The sequence below is a fragment of the Labeo rohita genome, chromosome 13 (assembly GCF_022985175.1).
Source record: "Labeo rohita strain BAU-BD-2019 chromosome 13, IGBB_LRoh.1.0, whole genome shotgun sequence".
Lineage (NCBI taxonomy): Eukaryota > Metazoa > Chordata > Actinopteri > Cypriniformes > Cyprinidae > Labeo > Labeo rohita.
This window is the reverse complement of record NC_066881.1, coordinates 654,905-674,976: the sequence shown is the minus strand read 5'-3', so window position 1 is coordinate 674,976 and position 20,072 is coordinate 654,905. Positions and strand designations below refer to the sequence as shown.

The window sequence follows — 20,072 nt, the reverse complement described above, 5'->3', positions numbered from 1 at the left end:
CAGCGCCACCTGCTGTATGCAGTGAATATTATGCAGAAATTATTATTCTTTCCATTGAAGATGGAAGTTTCAAGGCCAACCTTTTCTCCACAGTTACGGTTTAGGAAGTGCTGAAGGGTGTGGCGCTAAAAATGATGGTCATTCGCAGCTGACTTTTTGAATAATCTTTTCAGGCACCGTTTTTTGGGATCGCCCGTACAACATGGCTGCCGCGGCTGCTGTTCTCCAGGCCGACAGGCGGCGCTGCTGTGTGTGCGGCAGCGGCGGATCAGCGTGTGTTCAGTTTTCCACATGTACAGCAGCAGCGCGATGCTAAAGATGCAACTGTAAACATTTGCTGTTTTGTTTTTAGTGTTTCCTATTTTCGTTTAAAGTCTACATTATTGTAAAGTGGATTTCTGTCTTGGCTTCATGTGGAATGAACGATGAAGAACCGCGGTGCTTATTACATAGATCAGAGACTCAAACACAGAGTCCAGCAGGTAAAACGAAAGCTTTCTTACTGGTAAAATTCAAAGAACACTAACGTTATAAAGTACAATGAGTTATCTGAGCAAAGAGGAGAATTAAAACATGCAATAAATAAGAGAAGGTGTAAATATGTATCACTATTTTAAAGGTCAAAGTACTGAAATTCTCTAATGGTAATGCACTATTAATGGTTTTAGTTAGTAACTTAAGAAAGTTTAAGTTTACGCAGCACATGTAACCTTTTCCCAGACTTTTATATTTTTACATTACCAGTCAAAATGTTTTTGAACAGTTATTTTTAAAGAGGTCTCTTCTGCTCAACAAAAATACAGCAAAAGCAATAATATTAGGTAATATGTTTATTACTTAAAATATCTGTATTGTATGTAAATATATATTAAAATGTAATTTATTTCTGTGATCAAAGCTACATTTTTTTAGCATCATTATTCCAGTCTTCATTAATACTTTTAGCAAGGATGCTTCAAATTGATCAGAAGTGATGATGAAGACATTTATAATGTTACAAAAGATTTCTGTTTCAGATAAATGCTTAAAACAAACCTGAAAAAAAAAAAAAAAAAAACTCCGCTGTTTTCAACATAATAAATGTTTTTCGAGCAGCAAATCCGAATATTAAAATGATTTCTGAAGGATCGTGTGACTGGAGTGATGCTGCTAAAAATCAGCAATGACATCACAAATATATTTAAAATATATTCAAATAGAAAACCGTTATTTTGGTGAATATATTTTAAAATTGTAATGTTTTTGCTGTGCTTTGGATCAAATAAATGCAGGCTTGGTGAGCAGAAGACACTTCTTTAAAAACATATCTCTTACTGTTCAAAAACTTTTGACTTGTAGCGTACATACATGTCTGCTTCTCATGTACATTATTATCTTCTTTCTCTCTAAAACGTCCTAATGTAATGATTTGTCTACATTGCATTTGGAAGCTTGCAAAAATGTCATTTGATTGGCAGCAGTCGCTGCTTCATGCTTTGCTTTGCTTCTTTCTTTTAAGGAGTTTATGATGGATTTTCATTTGATTAATCAATCCAGTAACTTTTGTTCTCTGCCTGTTTCAGTATCTGAAATCACACAATGATCCGTATGTGGACATTGCAGCAATGGCCTCGGAGATTCAGCAGCAGTTCAGGTGAGTTTTGTTTTACTGTGTGACTGAATGAACTGAGAGCTGAGGCTGATGCGTTTGTGATCTGAGCAGGATTGATTACGGCCGGAGGAACAAGACGGCTTTCAGGATTCAAGTGGAAAAAGGTCTGACTGACTTGAATGAAAACTGAGCATTAAATATCAATATTTTCTTTTGTGTTTTATTTTATTTATGTTGTTGATTAAACTGTTACCTTTAAAACACCTTGAAACATTATATGCGTGTGACATCTGTAGTGCATGCGGCGATATGCGGCGAGTCTGATATCTCTGCCCTGGAAAACAAACATTTGGCCAAAAGAGCGAGACGCAATCAAGAGGACGGGTGAGACATGACAGTCACATCTGCCATCAGAGCTCACAAGACGATTCACATTCACTTTGCACTCAACTTTGCTTTGTGCCGATGGTTTTCAGGGACGACAGTCACGTCACAGAGTACAGCACAGACAGTGAAGATGATATTCCTGAACATGAAGTAATTCGTTTTGCCTTTACACTTCAAGAAATATCAGATCTGACTTTAGGTAGAATGCGGTAAATGGTTTCATTTCTTCAACAGCACACAAATCACATGAACAGCTCGCTGACGTCCCTCTATCAGAAAGGAGCGCGAAACGCCGGCAGCAGCTCGACCCCTCAGAGGAGCGACGGCTGGGTCATCGATAAGACTGGAAACAGAGAGCAGGAGAACATCTTCATCGATCTGTGTGAGGAAGAGTCCTCCAGTGCTGCGGTAAATATCAGCTGTTAGTGTGTTGTTGTTGTTTTTTTGTTTTTGTTTTAAAGTTTAACCTACAGCACTAAAACACATTCTAATTGTTGATGTTTAATACACATCCAAATTGTTTTCCAACTGCTTGCGCTCAGTTAAAGTAGTAGTTTGCTGAGAATGTCTTGACTCTCAGGCCATTCAAGATTAGGAGTTTGTTCCATCAGATTTGCAGTAATGTGTCATTCCATCACTGTCTCACCAATGGATCCTTTGCAGTGAATGGGTGCCGTCAGTCCAAACAGCTGATGAAAACATCACATCGCTCGAGTCCATCAGTTCACATCTTAAGACAAAAGCTGAAACAAATCCATCAAGATGTTTTTAACTAAAATACATGTCTGTGATCCATAATAACACTTACTCCAGTGAAAAAGTGGTCTGGTCTGAATCAGGAGAGAAATCTGCACAGATCAAGCACTGTTTACAAGCCAAAACAGCTCTAAACAAATATGTGGGAGGATTTTGAGTAGATTTTCAGGAGATTTTTGTTATTATGGATTATGGACAGACTTTTTAGCCGGAAGTGACAGTTAAACATTAAAATGCTTTAACGATGTTTTTTTTTAAATTATGAACACGTAGCTTTTCACTTCACAACGCATTAATTGATGGACTGGAGTCATATGGATTACTTATGGATTATTTTGATGTTTTGTAACGGTGTGTTTATGTTTTCCCCACAGAAGACAGTTGAACGTCTGTAGAAGTGCTTTCAAAAGAAAATCAGATTTCATTTTTATTAGGGCTGTCAGTTGATTTTTGATCTAATTAATTACGTGATGTGTCGATTAATTAATCGGTAATTAATCGCAAAATAATTTGACTGTGAAAATACCCACAAAAGATTAATTAAAGCTTTTTTTGTGTTCAGTGAGAAAGTATCAAGTGGACATTACAAATTGTAGCTTTAGAAAGAAATAATTGATTCAACATGAAACTTATTACACAAAAACACTTAAGCTACAACGGCCTAACGTAAACTATGGAACATAAAAGAAGATCATTTAATAAACATCTCAGTATTTTTTGTTTATATAATGAAAGTCATGGTAGCCAAAACAGCTTTGTTATCAACAGTCTTCAAAATACCTTCTTTTATGTTCCACAAATGAAATGACATGAGGGTGAATAAATCCGGTGAGATATATAAATATGAGACAGGGGCTTTTTTTGCACCAATATCTTACGTTTTAGGGCATAACTGCATTTATAGCGTTGTCGCGCTGTATCATATTTGCCAACATATGAAATATATGACGTACTGGTTTGGGGGCGGGGCCAGCGTGTCAACTGCGTTAAAATATTTTAATCGTGTTATTTTTTCATAACTAATTAATAAGGTTTACGCATTAAACTGACAGCCCTATTTTATGTATAAAATTACATCATTAATACTTTACATCAAGTTTCCAGTATTGATATGCCCTCATTTGTTAAAAAATGCCAAAATATGCAATGGGGTGTTTTGCTTGTGCATCTGGTGGATCTCACATCAGAATATGTTTTCAGAAGCAGAGAGATTCATCAATGCTGGAGAAGGAAAAGAAGCCAAAGAGCAGGAAACTGAAGAGAGCAAAAAAGAACCAGAATGATGAGGATGCAGAAATCACTGCTGGGATACAGGCTAAAAAGAGTCAGTGAAATCAGTCATTACATATTTGACTAGTGCTCTAGTCATCAAAAGGATCCGTCTCACCAAAGCTGTCAGGAACATTATTTTTAAGAAAATGCAGTGTGAGAAACTACTTTTGTCATACATGTATAAAAAATGTTGTATCGCTTTACAATAAAGTCTTATTAGTCTGATTAGACAGTGAGCAATATGTTTGTTGCAGTAAATATCAGTCTTTGTTGACATAAGTTAATAAAAATACAAATATTCATTGTTTGGTTAGGTTAGTTCAGATCCATTAAATCATTAACAGATACAACTTTTTATTTTAACAATATATTAGTAAATGTTTAAAACAACATTAACAGATATACTTTAAAAGTACTTTTGCATTGTTAGTTTGCATTAAATAATGTAGTCAACTAATGTTACCTTATTGTAAAGTACTGATACATCACGATGGTAGTGTTTTTAAATGGAAAATAGGCTTAGTTGTCATGAAAATTTGTTTCTTTGTTTTTGTCATTTTAAGACACACTATGACCCGGACATGCTTCGGTGATATTAATCCCCCAAAAATGTAAATAATTCAGATTTAAAATAAATAAATAACAGTTAATTCTCGTTTTAACTTGAGGTAAGAGCCATGAGCTGCAGTTCTCATCTGTGAAGTTCGAGGATTTCGGTGGCAGTGAGGAAACTCTAGAGGTGCTGCTTCACATCTGTTCACACATCCATTCATCTGTCTGTCCTACTCACATACGAGTGTCTGACAGTCTCCGTCTGCTTGTCTTCTTCAGGAGGTCTGTAAGCTGCTGATCCACATGAGACACCCGGAGGTGTACCAGCGGCTCGGCGTCGTTCCTCCACGTGGATTCCTGCTGCACGGACCGCCGGGGTGTGGAAAGACGCTGCTGGCTCAGGCTGTGGCTGGAGTGAGTCACGCTGACCACACGAATGTGTGTGTGTGTTTTCACTGCCGAGTAGATCTGATGTGTGTGTGTGTCTGACGTGTGTAGGAGGTGGGTTTGCCGATGCTGAAGGTCTCTGCTCCAGAACTGGTGTCAGGAGTCTCTGGAGAATCAGAGCAAAAGCTGCGGGAACTGTTTGAGCAAGCCATAGTAAGAGTCTCACTCTGAACACTTCTTTGTGGTAAACAGGTAAACTGTACAGGGCACTACGTCAGCTGGTACAGTACTATAATATTGAAGGTTAAAATGAGCTGATTTCAAATTATCAGATTTAATTGTTAATTATTTTTAGGAAATATAATTAACCACAGAGTTCATACAAGGTGCTTAAAGGAGAAGTCCACTTCCCGAACAAAAATGTACATATAATGTGCTCACCCCCTTGTCATCCAAGATGTTCATGTCTGTCTTTCTTCAGTCGTAAAGAAATTGTTTTCAGCATTTTTCTCCATATAAAGGTCCCAAACGCTACCAAATGCGGTTGTAAATTTTTTTTTTTTAAATGACAATAACCGATCGTTTCGCTAGTTAAGACCCTTCTTTCTCAGCTGGGATCATTTACAACCACATTTGTGATCGTTTGAAGCTGCATTTAAACTGTATTTTGGAAGTTCAAACTCGGGGCACCATATCAGTCCATTATATGGAGAAAAATGCTGAAATGTTTTCCTCAGAAAACATTATTTCTTTACGACTGAAGAAAGAAAGACATGAACATCTTGGATGACAAGAGGGTGAGTGCTTTTACTGTGAATCTTTGTTGTGGAAGTGGACTTCTCTTTTAAAGTGCTTGAAGTTGACTTTTTAAAATGTAGGCCTAGAAAACCCTTGAAAATAGCAATATTCCTAAAGATATATGAATTATTAGAAGACAGTGTATCTATGAAATGTGTTTCATTTTTTTAACAAGCACATCTTTTCACGCAATTAAAAAAAACATTATACTTTTTTTTTTTTTTTTTGTCCATTTAAGTTAATGTTATAAAACTAGCGAGCTAAGCCAGTAGTAGTAATGATGTGTAAACATGGCTGAAGGTGCACAAAGAGGAACAGATGAACCACATCAGTTGAGTGAGTCATTTACACTGGAACCGCTCCGATTGATTCAAATTCGTGATTTCTTTTTATTTCAAGCGATTCACCAGAAACACCAGATTAAAAAAGCCATTCATCTTTGCATTTCAACTTCACTTGTAATTGATTTTTAAAAACATTTAAAAAACATTTAAAAAATATACTGCATCACTGATTTGCTGTTTTGAAGCGATCCAATCGTATCTTGAATTGGGAATCTTTTGATTTAGATTTAGGTTCTTGAATCATTCCGTGAAATGAATGAATCTGAATCTTGATCTGAAATGATGGTTCGCGAATCGTTATTCAGATCGGGACTTCGGAGCGTGGATCTCAAATCATTTGATTTAGATCTGAACTTCGGAGTGGCTTCGCCGATTTATTGCTTTAGATCGAAACAGAGCCTTGGAGATTGCGAATCATTAGATTCAGATCGGGACTTCGGAGCGGTTTCACAAATCTTTTTTCTGATTTTTTTTATTTTTTTTATAAACAGTAGAAAACATCAAACCACAAGTGAGATCCCTGATTAAAGTCCTTGAAAAAAACAAAAAAAGTAGTGCTTGAAAAGTCCTTGAAAGTCTTTATTTTACAGTATCTGTACGAACCCTGGAACCAGCTGAGTTGCATATAAACATTTTAATTATACATTTTTATCTTCAGTGATTTAATTATGTTCTACTCCTTGATAAACAGTGGCTTTTCTAACTTGTTTTTATAAGAGATTTATTCAAAATTACATTAAATACAGAAGACATCACTATCAGGTTCCCCAAAATGAGGATTCAGTAAAATCAGTGTTGTCAACACATTCATAGGTGTTTCTCTGTTGGTGCTTGTTTGATTGTGTTCGGTGCGTGTTGTTCCTGTAGAGCAGCGCTCCCTGTATCCTGTTCATCGATGAGATCGATGCCATCACGCCAAAACGAGAGATCGCGTCCAAAGACATGGAGAGGAGGATCGTCGCTCAGTTACTCACCTGCATGGACGGTACGTGTCTTTCTTCTGAAACGCACCTGATTATTGTGTTAGTGCTCAGTGTTTCTGTTCTTCTTGTGTGTTTTTACACTCATCATGTTTGTTTGTTGTTGTCTTCAGACCTCAATTCATTATCAGAACCTGCTCAGGTCTTGGTTATTGGAGCAACTAACCGTCCAGACTCTCTGGACCCGGCCCTGCGTCGAGCCGGCAGGTTTGACCGCGAGATCTGTCTGGGGATTCCCGATGAGGGTGCGCGATTGAAGTACGTTACTCTCACCGAAAAAATGCATTGCAGCATATAGAGCACAAAATAAGCTGAGTCAGCTGGGGCCTGCTGATATTAGTGCTAAAAGGTCATATGTTGAAATACAGTTTAAACTAATTAAGCTCACACAGGATGGACTGTGCACTACTACAGATGTACTGTAAATGCAGTTATGGGCTTCACTGTACTTGAAAGTGTTGAGCTGAGTGAAATTACATGCATCTAAATACTTTGGCATTCAGGACTGATTTAATTAAATTGAATCTTCTTCTCATTTACATTTAAGCTTAAATTTGGCACTTGCATTCTTTCAGCTGCACATTTTTGTCAACAGTATATTTTACTTTAATTAGACTAATCTAGTTCAATTGAGTTCATGCGTTCAAATGAAGTCACGTTGAATGTTGAAAATAATATTCACCTCTTACTTATCTTCAATTTCTCCTAACCCAGGATTCTGAAGACGCTCTGTCGTAAAATCACGCTGCCCGAGGATTTTGACTACAGACAGTTGGCGCGTCTCACTCCTGGTTATGTGGGTGCAGATTTAATGGCGCTGTGTCGAGAGGCGGCCATGACTGCCGTCAACAGAATCCTGCTGCAGCCGAACAGAGAAGACGACACGCCACCGGTACGACAGCACCGTCCCTCATATACAGCCATACACACCACAGCACAACACATGAGCAGGACATAGAGACAGAGCGACACGCGTCATAATTTGAAAACCACTCCCACCTGGGGGCGGGGGACGATTTAACAGTCTCCATTCACTTCGTATTGTGGGAGGCTCTTTGTCAGTTCTGACTTATAACAAAAAACGGAACAATGTCTAAAAGCTGCTATATGACAAGGTGTACAGTAAACAAGTTAAAATCTTTTTATAAGATAGTTAAGGACATCAGGACATAAAAGTAGAGCACAATGCGTCATATTAGTCTGAGAACTACACCGCCCACTGGAGGGAAACTGAATCAGCACAGGAAACATTCATTATTTTAACTATGTCAAAGGTTTATTTCACCACCCTATGTAAACCTGAGAGGAGGAGATATATTGAGAAACAAAATTTTATTAGTCTATGTCAGTGCTCCTTTTCCTTACCCTCCTTTTGTTGGAGAAATGATTCATCTGAATTCATCAACAACGTGAAATACCCTGACATCTACAACTATTTGTGTCCTGAAACACTCGTTTTTTGGGTCGACAGCTTATAAAAACATAGTTCTGGGGGGTTTTTTTTAGCTTGTTTCCTGTACACATTGTCACATAGCAGTTTTTAGACATTGTTCTGTTTTTTTGTCAGAATGACAGGGAGGCAGCTTCCCACAATACAAAGTCAAAGAAAGTTATGAAAGTCGCTTGTCAGTTTTCATAATCTGCTCGTTGTGGATTGAAGCACTTCAATTCTAAGGCTCATTCACAACCACTGCAGATACACTTATCACAGCACTAATGCCCGTTTGAAGTAGGATGTAACTGCAGCCTTACTTTCCACACAAGCTAAATAAGTGACTGCTTTTAGTTCATGAACCCTTTGAATACTGAATTGGCAAATAATTGGCATGAAATAGTCAACGCTTTATGGGTCTGATTTCATGTTATTGACCACTGTTGTTGAGATTGACCATTCATCCGTTTTGTTTCATTTTTTTGGCAACACATTTGGTTGGAAAGAGCCTTTAAACATGTATTCAGTACATTCATGAATGCTTCTAGCTCATCAGCTTTTCCTCTATTCTTGCTTTCCATGCAAATATTTGCTGTGCTTAAAGGAAATGAAAATGTCCTCACCCTCAGGGCATCCAAAATGTAGATGAGTTTCTTTGTTCATCAGATTTGTAGAAATGTGTCATTGCATCACTGTCTCACCAATGGATCCTCTGCAGTGAATGGGTGCCGTCAGTCCAACCAGCTGATAAAAACATCACAATAATCCACAATTCTCCAGTCCATCAGTTAACATCTTGAGAAGACAAAAGCTGAAACAAATCCATCAGGACATTTTTATCTCAAATACGAATCCATAATCAATGATAACGCTTCCTCCAGTGAAAATGTCCTTCTCCTGTTGTCTCTCACATTAAAATCCAGCCACGTTTGTTTACAGCTGTTTTGGCTGTAAACTGTGCTTGATCTGTGCAGATTTCTCTCCTGATTCAGACCAGACCACTTTTTTACTGGAGGATGTGTTATGGATATTTTAGTCTCAATGATGGATTTGTTTCTTACGAACACACAGCGTTTGTCTTCTCAAGATGTTAATTAACGGACTGGAATTTTTTGTTTTTAGGTGAGCTATCCCATGAATATTCAAGAAAACAATTTCCATCAGACCATTTTGTGTTCAACTGCCAAATGCACAATGCTCGTCTCTGTCAGAAATATTTAGCAGTTAATATACCACAGTAAAACACAACGTCTGTCGTGCTGTCAGAAAGCAGATCTGGAGCAGCTGTTGTCGTTGTTGAAGAAGAACGAGTCTCTGAGCGAGGAGCAGCTCTCTGCACTCTGTGTCCTCATGTCAGACTTCAGGACGTCGTTAGCCAAAGTCCAGCCGTCCGCCAAGCGTGAGGGGTTCGCCACTGTCCCGGACGTCACCTGGGAAGACGTGGGCGCGCTGCAGGACATTCGTGAGGAGCTCAACATGGCCATCATGGTACAGCAGCTTTTACAATGATGTTAATCTTCTAGAGTATGAATAATCTTTCAGTTTCTCATTTTGAAGTTTAAAATAAATGTTGTGTGTTTTGTGTTTATTTGTACGTTCTCAGGCGCCCATCCATAACCCGGAGCATTTCAGAGCTCTGGGTCTGAGCGCGCCCGCCGGAGTGCTGCTCGCTGGACCGCCCGGCTGCGGAAAGACCCTGTTAGCCAAAGTGTGTGCGCTTTTATTTATAGCTGTTTCACCTCAGTCTAGCCTAATTTCTCGTAGTCTCCACCATGCTAAAGAGTGTTTTTGTACTAAACAACTGGGACAAGCAATAGAGCTCTGCAGCCAAGACGTACTTTTGCTAGCTGACCCATAATTTTGCATCACCATGGTACTTGTAAACAGGATACATGCATATTTTGCAGACAAAAAAGATTTGTAACCAAACAAATGCTGGTCCAGAAAAAAGAAACTCATGCAGGTTTAAAACAACTTGTGACTAAGTAAATGATGACCGTTTTCATTTTGGGGTGAACTGTCTCTTTAAGGACATGGTGTTACATCAGACTGAGTTTGCCTTCTGTATTCTTCATTGACCCGTGAAACTTCTCTCTTTGTCGTTACAGGCTGTTGCTAATGAATCAGGCTTAAACTTCATCTCTGTTAAGGGTCCAGAGCTACTCAATATGGTGAGTTTCTCCACTGCCATCGTACAAACTCACAGGTGCTGTTAATCTCATGTCCATTTCAAGTTGAGAACGTTTCAACCAGATCACACTTCAACCCAAAATTGAAATGAATCATTTTTTGCATGAAGCCCAAATTAAAAAAAAAAACATGATTACCGTGTGTTTGCAGTATGTTGGTGAGAGCGAGCGGGCCGTCCGGCAGGTCTTCCAGAGAGGCCGCAACTCGGCGCCGTGCGTCATCTTCTTCGATGAGATTGATGCGCTTTGTCCTCGTCGCTCAGAGCATGAGGTGAGAGTTGAGCGACAGACACGAGTTACCTAGTTTCTGAACTCACCTGTGAGTGGTGACTAACGTGTAACGGTGCCGTGTGTCTTTGGTCAGTCAGGAGCCAGTGTTCGCGTCGTCAACCAGCTGCTCACCGAGATGGACGGCATGGAGAACCGCAAGCAGGTTTTCATTATGGCTGCCACCAACAGACCAGGTGATGAGAGTAATACTGACATGTTTGTGAAGATATTGTCATGTTTTTTTGGGTTTCTATAATGTGTGTATGATATCGTGTCTGTTTGTAGATATTATTGATCCAGCTGTGCTCAGACCAGGACGACTGGACAAAACGCTATATGTGGGTTTACCGCCTCCCACAGACAGACACGCCATATTAGTCACTATTACTAAGGTAAACATCAGATAAGCAAACATAAGGTGAACTTATAAAACAGGGACAGTTTTAATGAAGTGAAATGGGTCGTCTGTGGATTGATCAACTCGAGTTCTTTCATGTTTCAGGGCGGAACCAAACCACTTCTAGATTCAGATGTCAATCTTGAGGAAATTGCCCATGATGCACGTTGTGAAAATTTCACGTAAGTTTCTACAGTGTTATTAGAGCAGCGTTCATACAATCAAATGGATTATCATTTTTACGTACAATATTAGTTTAGGTTCTTGTTCTAACGCAGCTATGTTTAAATAAGCTTTTTCTCTTTGAAACTGAACCTGCAGATTCACTCTTTCATATGCATTTGCAGCTGTTTCAGTTGCAATCCAATGGCAATACTCGGCTCTAATTAGAGATGTTCGTTTATAGTTTGCTTGCTGTTTTGCATTGCATATTTTCACAAACTGCAGATTATTTTCTTGGTTTAGTGTATTTGGACTCATTTGATAGGCTGAAGGCTGAGTGTGTGTTGTTGTATTGTGTTTCAGAGGTGCGGATCTGTCGGCGCTGGTGCGAGAGGCGTGTGTTAATGCTCTGAGAATTCACCTGAGCTCAAAACCAGCACAAACACACACAGGTCTGTTCAGCTATCCTTGTAGGGACTCTCCCTCACCCTACACCAACCCTGCACGTAAACCTACTCATCACAAACTTCCTGCATTTTTACTTTCTCAAAAAAAAACAAAAAACAGAATATATAAACCAAACGCACACACACACACTTGTCACTGATATCTGAAGCACCTGTGTGTTGTGATCTCAATCGCAAACACTACACTACCAGTCAAAAGTTTTTGAACAGTAAGATTTAAATATTTTTTAAAGAAGTCTATTCTGCTCAACAAGCCTGCATTTATTTGATCCAAAATACAGCAAAAGCGGTAATATTGTAAAAAACAAAATGTATTATTAAAAAGAGAGATGAGAATATTTCTGAAGGATCATGTGACTGAAGTAATGATGCTAAAAATTTAGCTTTGAAATCACAGGAATAAATTACATTTTAAAATATATTTAAATAAAATCAGTTATTTTAAACAGTAAAAATATTTCAAAATTTTACCGTTTAAGCTGTACATTGGATCAAATAAATGCAGGCTTGGTAAAGAGAAGAGACATTACAAATCTTGCTGTTCAAAAACCTTTGACTGGTAGTGTACATCCGCACGCGAGACAACAGCACGTCTTTAATCTTACAGAGCCAGTGAAGGACATCCGAGTGAGCAGAGTTCACTTCGAAGACGCCTTCAAGAAGGTGCGACCATCTGTGTCCAAGAAGGTGAGTAACAAGAAAGTCAAACTAAATGTGAACCTGAAGCAAGCTGTTTTTGTTGGTGTGGTTACTGTGAGGCAGTGTTGACATTTTTCCTTGAATTTTCTTTTTTGGCATATTAAGTGGCTCTTTACATTCATTACGAAAGCGCTGTGAACAGAATGCATGAAACATCCTGATTGAACTCTTCTGCTGTGCTACATTATGCAAGAGTTCAGTGACATTTGCACCACGTGGCTTTCATACGTCGCTGATGTACCGTGCAGTGGCGGTGATGTGTGACTCACGCTGGTCAAAGCTTGTGGTTTTTAATTATGGGTTCTTATTTTCCTCTTATTTTCCTATATTTTGCAGGACCAGTTAATGTATGAAAAACTGAAAGAGAGCCTCACAAGATGACAACCGTTGGTCAACAACAAAAATCTACATTCAGATTCTATTTTGTGCTAAAAATACAAAATTATGACAAGCTGCTTGTGCGTTTTCTCATATGTTTTCCACAAAGATTTTACCTGACCTTGAACATTACATGAAGATGATTGCTGGTTTACAAATTAAATTTTCTTTTTTTTAGATTTTTACCTGTTGTGTTTTTGGACACTCTTACAGTGACTAAAACTCATGTAGTCTGTCAATAACAGACACTCAACAAACCATAAACAGAAAACACATCACTCTCTAATTCAGTGTGTTTTGCTGAAGTGTTTCAAAATGGCATCATTTCATTCAGATGCATCCCGGACTGATCCATCGTGAATTGAAGAAACGGCAATTAAAGAGTTCGGAGAGAGATTTTTGTGTGTGTGTTTAATTTATTATATTAAACCTATAGAATTGATCTAAAAAATTAGTTTTTGGTCCATACACGTCTATTTTCTTCTATTACCTTTTGACCAGTGGAGTCCTGCAATTCCACTATTCAGCGTTAAAATATATTCATACAAAATATATATCAAACATTCATGTTTTAGATGCACAACAATAACAATCATTAAACACCAGCTCAAATTTATTAAGGCTTTTCAGTTCATGTGATATAAAATGTGTAAATGATGACAGCTCAGTACTTCACTGTTAGCCAAGGTGTGTCAGTTCATTTGGTTAACTGATGAAATAATGAAACTTAACAGAGGCTTAGGCACACAGTCCTCTACACCAAACCGCCAGACTTTGGTGTCTGTTAATGAGAGTCGAGTAGCATTAATTGCTTTCGGTACTTACAGATCCACTGTACTCAACCATACGCTCGGTCATCTCTGACGTCACAGATCTATGGTTATTGCAAAACGATGCATTGCTTCAGCAAGAACATATTCTACTGGAAATGAAACTTCCATAGTGCGTTCATAGCTCTGTCAATGTTATTCATACAGGAGGGCAGATAGATAACTGTTAGCGAGCACAGGAAACACTAAAAAACTTAGTGTTCATTTAACACGTAGTGTTAAATGAATTGGTGGCCAATTAAATAAAAACGGTCAATGTATAACAGCGGCCACGCACGTGTTAGAAACAAATGCAAAACATAATTCCATTAAACTATAATAAAAGCACCTGAATCTTCAGACCATGTGCAACACAGGAGCTCAAATGTTTTGGTTGACAATTAAAATTCATCAGCACTCTTGCTAAAAACGAAAAAGGTAACATGGCCATTTCCTTTGTGTCACAGAGGCTGAAATGATGGCTAAAAATCGCTAGTACCTGCTTCACTCTCTAGCAGGCGAAGGTTAAAACAGTCTGCGGTTTGGTACGGCTGAGCAGATGTCGTCCCGCGCCGGTCACTCCTGTTTGATGTCTCCTGTAAGACGTCTCTTCACACGCGAGTACGGACTCAGTTCGTCGTCCATGATAAAGTCGTAGAGGACCTTCACCCACGACGTGTAGCACGGCAGGTCTCTGTAGTACTCCGCTGCGATTTCCTTCACCTGGCGGATGGAAAGGGACACGCCGTCTTAATACGCTGACGTGCATTTGAGGAAACAGTCTAAATATTAAAACTTGTCAAAGACCTGCGGTACGTGATGAGCTGGTGTGTATGGATAGTAGCTGATGTTATGAAAGATAAACTGCATTGTTTACATGTCTTTAGTCAGCCCACATGCGTAGATTAGTTAATCTAACACATCAGACTAGATTAGTCAGTCAAGTCAATGATGCCGTTTGGTGATTCTTTAGTAACCAACCTCTTCTTTGAATAAAAATCTCTGAATCTTTAGTTTATCTGTCAGTCAACAAAAACGTATTAATGTTATAGTAATATCCATAATTAAGGAATTAAATTGAAGGAAGCAAAACAGTCAATCTCATCATCATACAGGCAAAAGTTCAGCTCAACATGCTTCCTGAGCACTTCCCCCCTGTCTGCCACTATTTGGGAAAAACAGATCGTCCCGCCCCAAACTTGCACCAGAGTGTTACACTATCAGGGACTTCAATCAGAAAAACACATAGCATAGACCTGAAAATGAAATGAACTACTTAAACTGTTGTAATTCTTTAGTCCTTTAGAGCACAGACCTAAGTTTTATCTCTTTTTAAAGAAGACACTTGGCAGATTATTGATGAAGTGAAGAAAAAAGTTCTGTGTTAAAAAGTTATTATGAAGAATGCACATGAATAGTATATATATATTTTTTTTTTTATTTATAAAATGGATAGTTCCGGTCCTTGATTCTGATTGGTTGAGCCACGTTCAAAGCTGTTGTAAATGACTCTTCAAACATACACCTTTGTTTATGTTTGTGTGTTGCTCATCAACCACTTTGTTGCAACCACAACGGTTCTGAGGAACTACATTGTTTTTATTAATATCGTTACACTTTATTGGCACTGTTTTATTTAGTAAAACCTTACTATCTATATGGAATAACCGTTTTATAAAAGCAATAAGCCCCGCGAAGCTGTGCTTTACAGTGAATATATAACAGCTTAGTGTTGTGCCTAACAACGCCCCTTAGCTGTTATAAATTCACTGTAAACCACGGCTTCTTGGGGCTTACCGCTTTAATGAATTCTATTTTTTTAAAACATGTGTTCTACTCTAAAACTGCAAGAAAATTAAAGCCATAAATCGAAACAAGTTGTGTTCCAAATCTGAGGTTGATATTTTAATAAAAGAGCTTTAAGTGAGATATAGTTTGGGTGCAGTACCAATTGTTTCTACTAAATAAATTTGCTTCCTGTTCATGATGTGTACGTGACCCTAGACCACAAAACCAGTCATAAGGGTCCATTTTGAAATTGAAAGATGAATAAATAAGCTTTCCATTCATGTATGGTTTGTTAGCATATAACAATATTTGGCTGAAAATCTGGAATCCGAGGGTGCAAAAAAAATTAAATAAAAAAAAAATATATTGAGAAAAATCGCCTTAGTTGTCAAAGTGAAGTTCTTAGCAATGCATATTACTAATCAAAATTAACATGATATACTTACGGCAGGAGATTTACAAAATAACTTCATGGAGCATGATCTTAATATCCTAATGATTTTTGACATAAAAGAAAAATCGATCATTTTGACCCATACAATGTATCATTGGCTTCAAATATACCTGGGCTACTTAAGACTTAAGGTTTTGTGGTCCAGGGTCACATATAAACTTTTTGAATCATGTCCATGATTTTTTTTTTTTTTACCAAGTTTGCCAAGTTACCCCTATACCAAGATTCATTTCATTCCAAATAAGTAAAAATAAAAATATATATATAATAATAATAATAATAATAATAATAATACAGAATGTAAAACACCAGAGGTTTACCATTGAGATCTTGTCTTACCATTGGCAATCGGCGTCCTGGAATGCTAGGGAAGTCATGGTGCTCGTTGTGGTACCCGACGTTGAAAGTCAGCAGGTTGAGGGATCCATAGTAAGAGTAGGTCTCATGGCCTTTGAGGAACATGTAATGTTCTGCGATGAAGTGTCCTGAGATGGGATGGAGACCCATTCCTAACATTGAGCCCATCATCATGTAGACCAAGGGCTTGGCACCCCAGCTCCAGTAGAGGAGGGCGTTAAACGTGAGCTGTATGGCCACATTGACGAGCTCCAGCTGGCTGATGGGTTTGGGGTTGATGCAGAGAGGACGGATGGCGTAGAACAGTGGCTGGAACATGATCCAGAAGAGCTTGCGCAAACGGGTGCAAAAGAACCAGCCCTCGAAATCGGTGGGGATGTCCACGTCCACGCCATCTCCACCCAAGTAGCGATGGTGGTCCAGGTGGTAGCGCTTAAAGGACGCAGAGTAAGGCAGCCCGATGGGCAGATTGGCGAAAATGGCAAACCAGCGGTTCCACTTGGCGCGGTTGTTGCCGAAAGCCGTGTTGTGGGAAATCTCGTGAATTGCGAGTGTCATTGAATGGTTTATGCAACTCCCGAACACGTACGTCCAGAACAAGACCCATTTCCACGGCAGGTCCTTCACCAAATAGAAGGCCAAAAACTGGACGGCCACCATCGTGCAGACTATCCATTTCAGTCTGGGGTCGGGTCCCATCAGAGACTTGATCTGTGGATATTTAGCTGCCAAAGAGAAAAAAAAAAAAAAAAAGCAATTGTCAAACTGAAATAGTCTGATGGAAAGGATGAGCGCAGTCAAATGATCTCTATTTCCATGACAAATCAACGCAACTCGACACCAACGGGATCTGGTGCGGTGGCTCGTACGTCTCTGCTGTGGAACGTCGTCATTATCTAAATATGCAATATATGGTGAAGCCTGAAGCCTCTGTCATTTGCCTAAAGCTTCTAAGAAAACAATGCAAGCCACACAGGAGAATTTAAATGTGGGCACTTTTCATACGAGGCATTTTATAATGCAAGTTCTGACCGCTTTGAGGCAAGAGTGCTACTTCAAAGTCTAATCCAGGGTTTATATATTACATAATGCAATACGGCAAGATAATGACAGTCTAAGGCTGTGTGTGCCATAGCGTATAAAGTTACATGTCAGCACAGGTATGCATACTGAATCATCTCCAAAGCAGGCAAGTTTGCTGAACAAATATCACAGCGAAGACAATATGTTGTTTGAACAGGACTGTCGCCAATGAGCAGGAAAAACAGTCACACTCCACATACCATATTCAGTCCAGTGGGATTTATTAAGTATAATAGTGTAACAGGGAATGCAGCAGAACACACAGTCCATGTGAACTGAAAGCACGACTACAACAGAACAGCTACAGAATCATTTACCAGATGACTGGTGTGTGTGTGTCAGTGAGGGCATCATGAATAAATCATGAATTGGCAACAGAGCAGTTTTGTGTTAAGCACAGTATGATTGAATTGTATCGTGACCCATTAACCTGCTGTAATGTTTATCCAAACTCCACATATGGATTAGTGGGAATGCTGGCTCAGCAGCTTTCCACATGCATTCATAAGCAGGTTTATGAGCAAAGGGGCATTACTAATGAACAGCATACAGACTTTTGTGTGTGTGTGTGTGTGTGTGTGTGTGTGAGACATTCAGAATGAATGAACAGAATCAGTCAGAGCTCCTCTCCCACATTAGCTAGCCTTCCTCATGTGACTGTCACTCCACCACCACATTCGCCATTTTAACACTTAATACATCATTCATGGCTCAGCAAATAAAACAGACATTAAATAGTTAAAATAGACACAGAATCGCACGATGCGTACTCTAGTCGGATAGTTATGAAACTAGTTCGCTGCTGCTAATGATCGTATAAAAGAGGGCGCAGTTTAACTTATGTCATGAGATTAAATCAATTAAACATCGCATAATAAAATACAGTGGTTGTGAAGTTGTCTGTGTCGTGTGAAGGGTTTCCTGTAGCGTTAGTTTAGTGTGGAGTGAAGGGCTCATGGCGGGGAGTGGCCCTCACATAACGGTCATCTCAAACCGAACGACGAAACACTTCATCCACACGGCTTTCTTTACTTACAAAACAACTTTACACATTACAGATGCTACAGAAACATCACAATAAAATAAAAAGCATTTGGCGCGTTTGAGTTTCCTCAAGAGATCGTTTTACATAACAGCTATTCGAGCACCATCGTAACGGATCCAAACGACGCCGAAATGTACAAGAAGCGATTTATAGCTGCTCATTTTGGTCAGTGATCGCATAAGAGAAGAGAGCGGAAAAGTGGCTCACCCAAAATCTCTTTCCTCCGGTCGGCGTGAGGCTGATCGGTATAAACCCACTCAAAATCCTCCCGAGCTACGCGATTCCCCATTTTGACGGTAGTTCGGCGGCTGGTTTGCGGTAAGTGTATTTGCTCAGGATGTGAATGCGGGAATGGGAACCGGGTTTTTTTTTCTTCCGAACGGGTCTAACAGCAACAACCCCACATCCTTCCCTTCCTCATTTAGCCGTCTTCCTACAGATCTTTCGATTTCTAAACGCATCACGCAGACTGACGGCGGTGGGCGGAGTCTCTGGATTACGTCACTCTTTCTCCTTTCCTATGAGAAAACGCCAGCTTTGACTAAATTCACTTCACCAACACCCTTATGATGCCGTTTTCTGCTGCATGTTCGGTAGCATCTTACTTGAGAGGTTCACAATTGATCTTGTTTCACAGCCGTTTATCCACCGTAAGTAGCTAACAAAATCAACTGCATGGATGTATGTATTTTTAATTTTTTAATAAAAAATATACATTTTGTATGATCCCTCTTATTTTGTTAAAATAATTAACATTTTGCAGACTCTGCAAGGTGTATGTAAACTTTTTACTTCAACTGTATATTGAAATAGCTTCAAACTACATATAATTTGGGGGAATTATGGCATTAAGGAATTATTTTAAAGAAATAACATATGTAATAATATGACCACATATGACAACAAAGATTAAATCTTTAAAATAACCACAGAATCACACCACAACATATTATATGAGATTAAATTCTACAAACATTGTATAGGTAAAACATATGAACAAGTAATACAGGCCATGTGACGCATTTTCACTCAACAAATAAACTACATATGTCGCTATGCCTGCAGTGTTACTGGCAGATATATATGGTGATACAGCATCTACCAACAGTGGCAAACACACAGAACACTGACCTGATGTTCTCAGATGTCACATATGATCTTTTGTTTTGTTTTGTTCCTATTCATCCAAGTTTGGACAAAACAAAACTCCTCGCCCTATGTACTATAATATACTGTTGTACTATTGTATTCATACAGCACATCTACAGTACTTTTAGAACATACTTCATTTATCATTGAGCAGTATATCATTAAATGCAGTAAACAGCCAGTCTGTAAGGTGTGTATTTCTTTCTTTCTAAATGTAGCCTAATACCACCGACTCAAACCGCTCTTTGTCCTTGGTGACAGATACGATAGATAGGTAGAGAACACTGAAGTATAGTTTGACCATCAGGGATTGATTGTTGGTTAAG

At 38.8% G+C, this 20,072-nt stretch overlaps 2 protein-coding genes across 2 annotated transcripts; one reads left to right on the top strand and one right to left on the bottom strand.

Annotated features, from left to right (window-relative positions):
• Positions 1-243: 243 nt before the first annotated feature.
• On the top strand, positions 244-13,457 carry nvl (nuclear VCP like). The gene is made up of 23 exons (XM_051126007.1): positions 244-482; positions 1,563-1,633; positions 1,703-1,755; positions 1,888-1,975; positions 2,068-2,128; positions 2,213-2,386; positions 3,935-4,058; positions 4,675-4,745; positions 4,838-4,972; positions 5,057-5,158; positions 6,955-7,072; positions 7,181-7,325; positions 7,782-7,959; positions 9,766-9,987; positions 10,103-10,207; positions 10,608-10,670; positions 10,840-10,959; positions 11,053-11,152; positions 11,244-11,350; positions 11,461-11,537; positions 11,881-11,969; positions 12,592-12,671; positions 13,020-13,457. The coding sequence occupies exons 1-23, from the start codon at positions 426-428 to the stop codon at positions 13,062-13,064; spliced, it is 2,385 nt and encodes a 794-aa protein (XP_050981964.1). The 5' UTR covers positions 244-425; the 3' UTR covers positions 13,065-13,457.
• A 199-nt stretch (positions 13,458-13,656) lies between these two features.
• On the bottom strand, positions 13,657-19,077 carry degs1 (delta(4)-desaturase, sphingolipid 1). The gene is made up of 3 exons (XM_051126009.1): positions 18,805-19,077; positions 16,452-17,194; positions 13,657-14,593 (listed from the first exon to the last, which is right to left on the bottom strand). Exons 1-3 carry the CDS (start codon positions 18,884-18,886, stop codon positions 14,447-14,449), a joined length of 972 nt encoding a protein of 323 aa, XP_050981966.1. The 5' UTR covers positions 18,887-19,077; the 3' UTR covers positions 13,657-14,446.
• Positions 19,078-20,072: the final 995 nt, after the last annotated feature.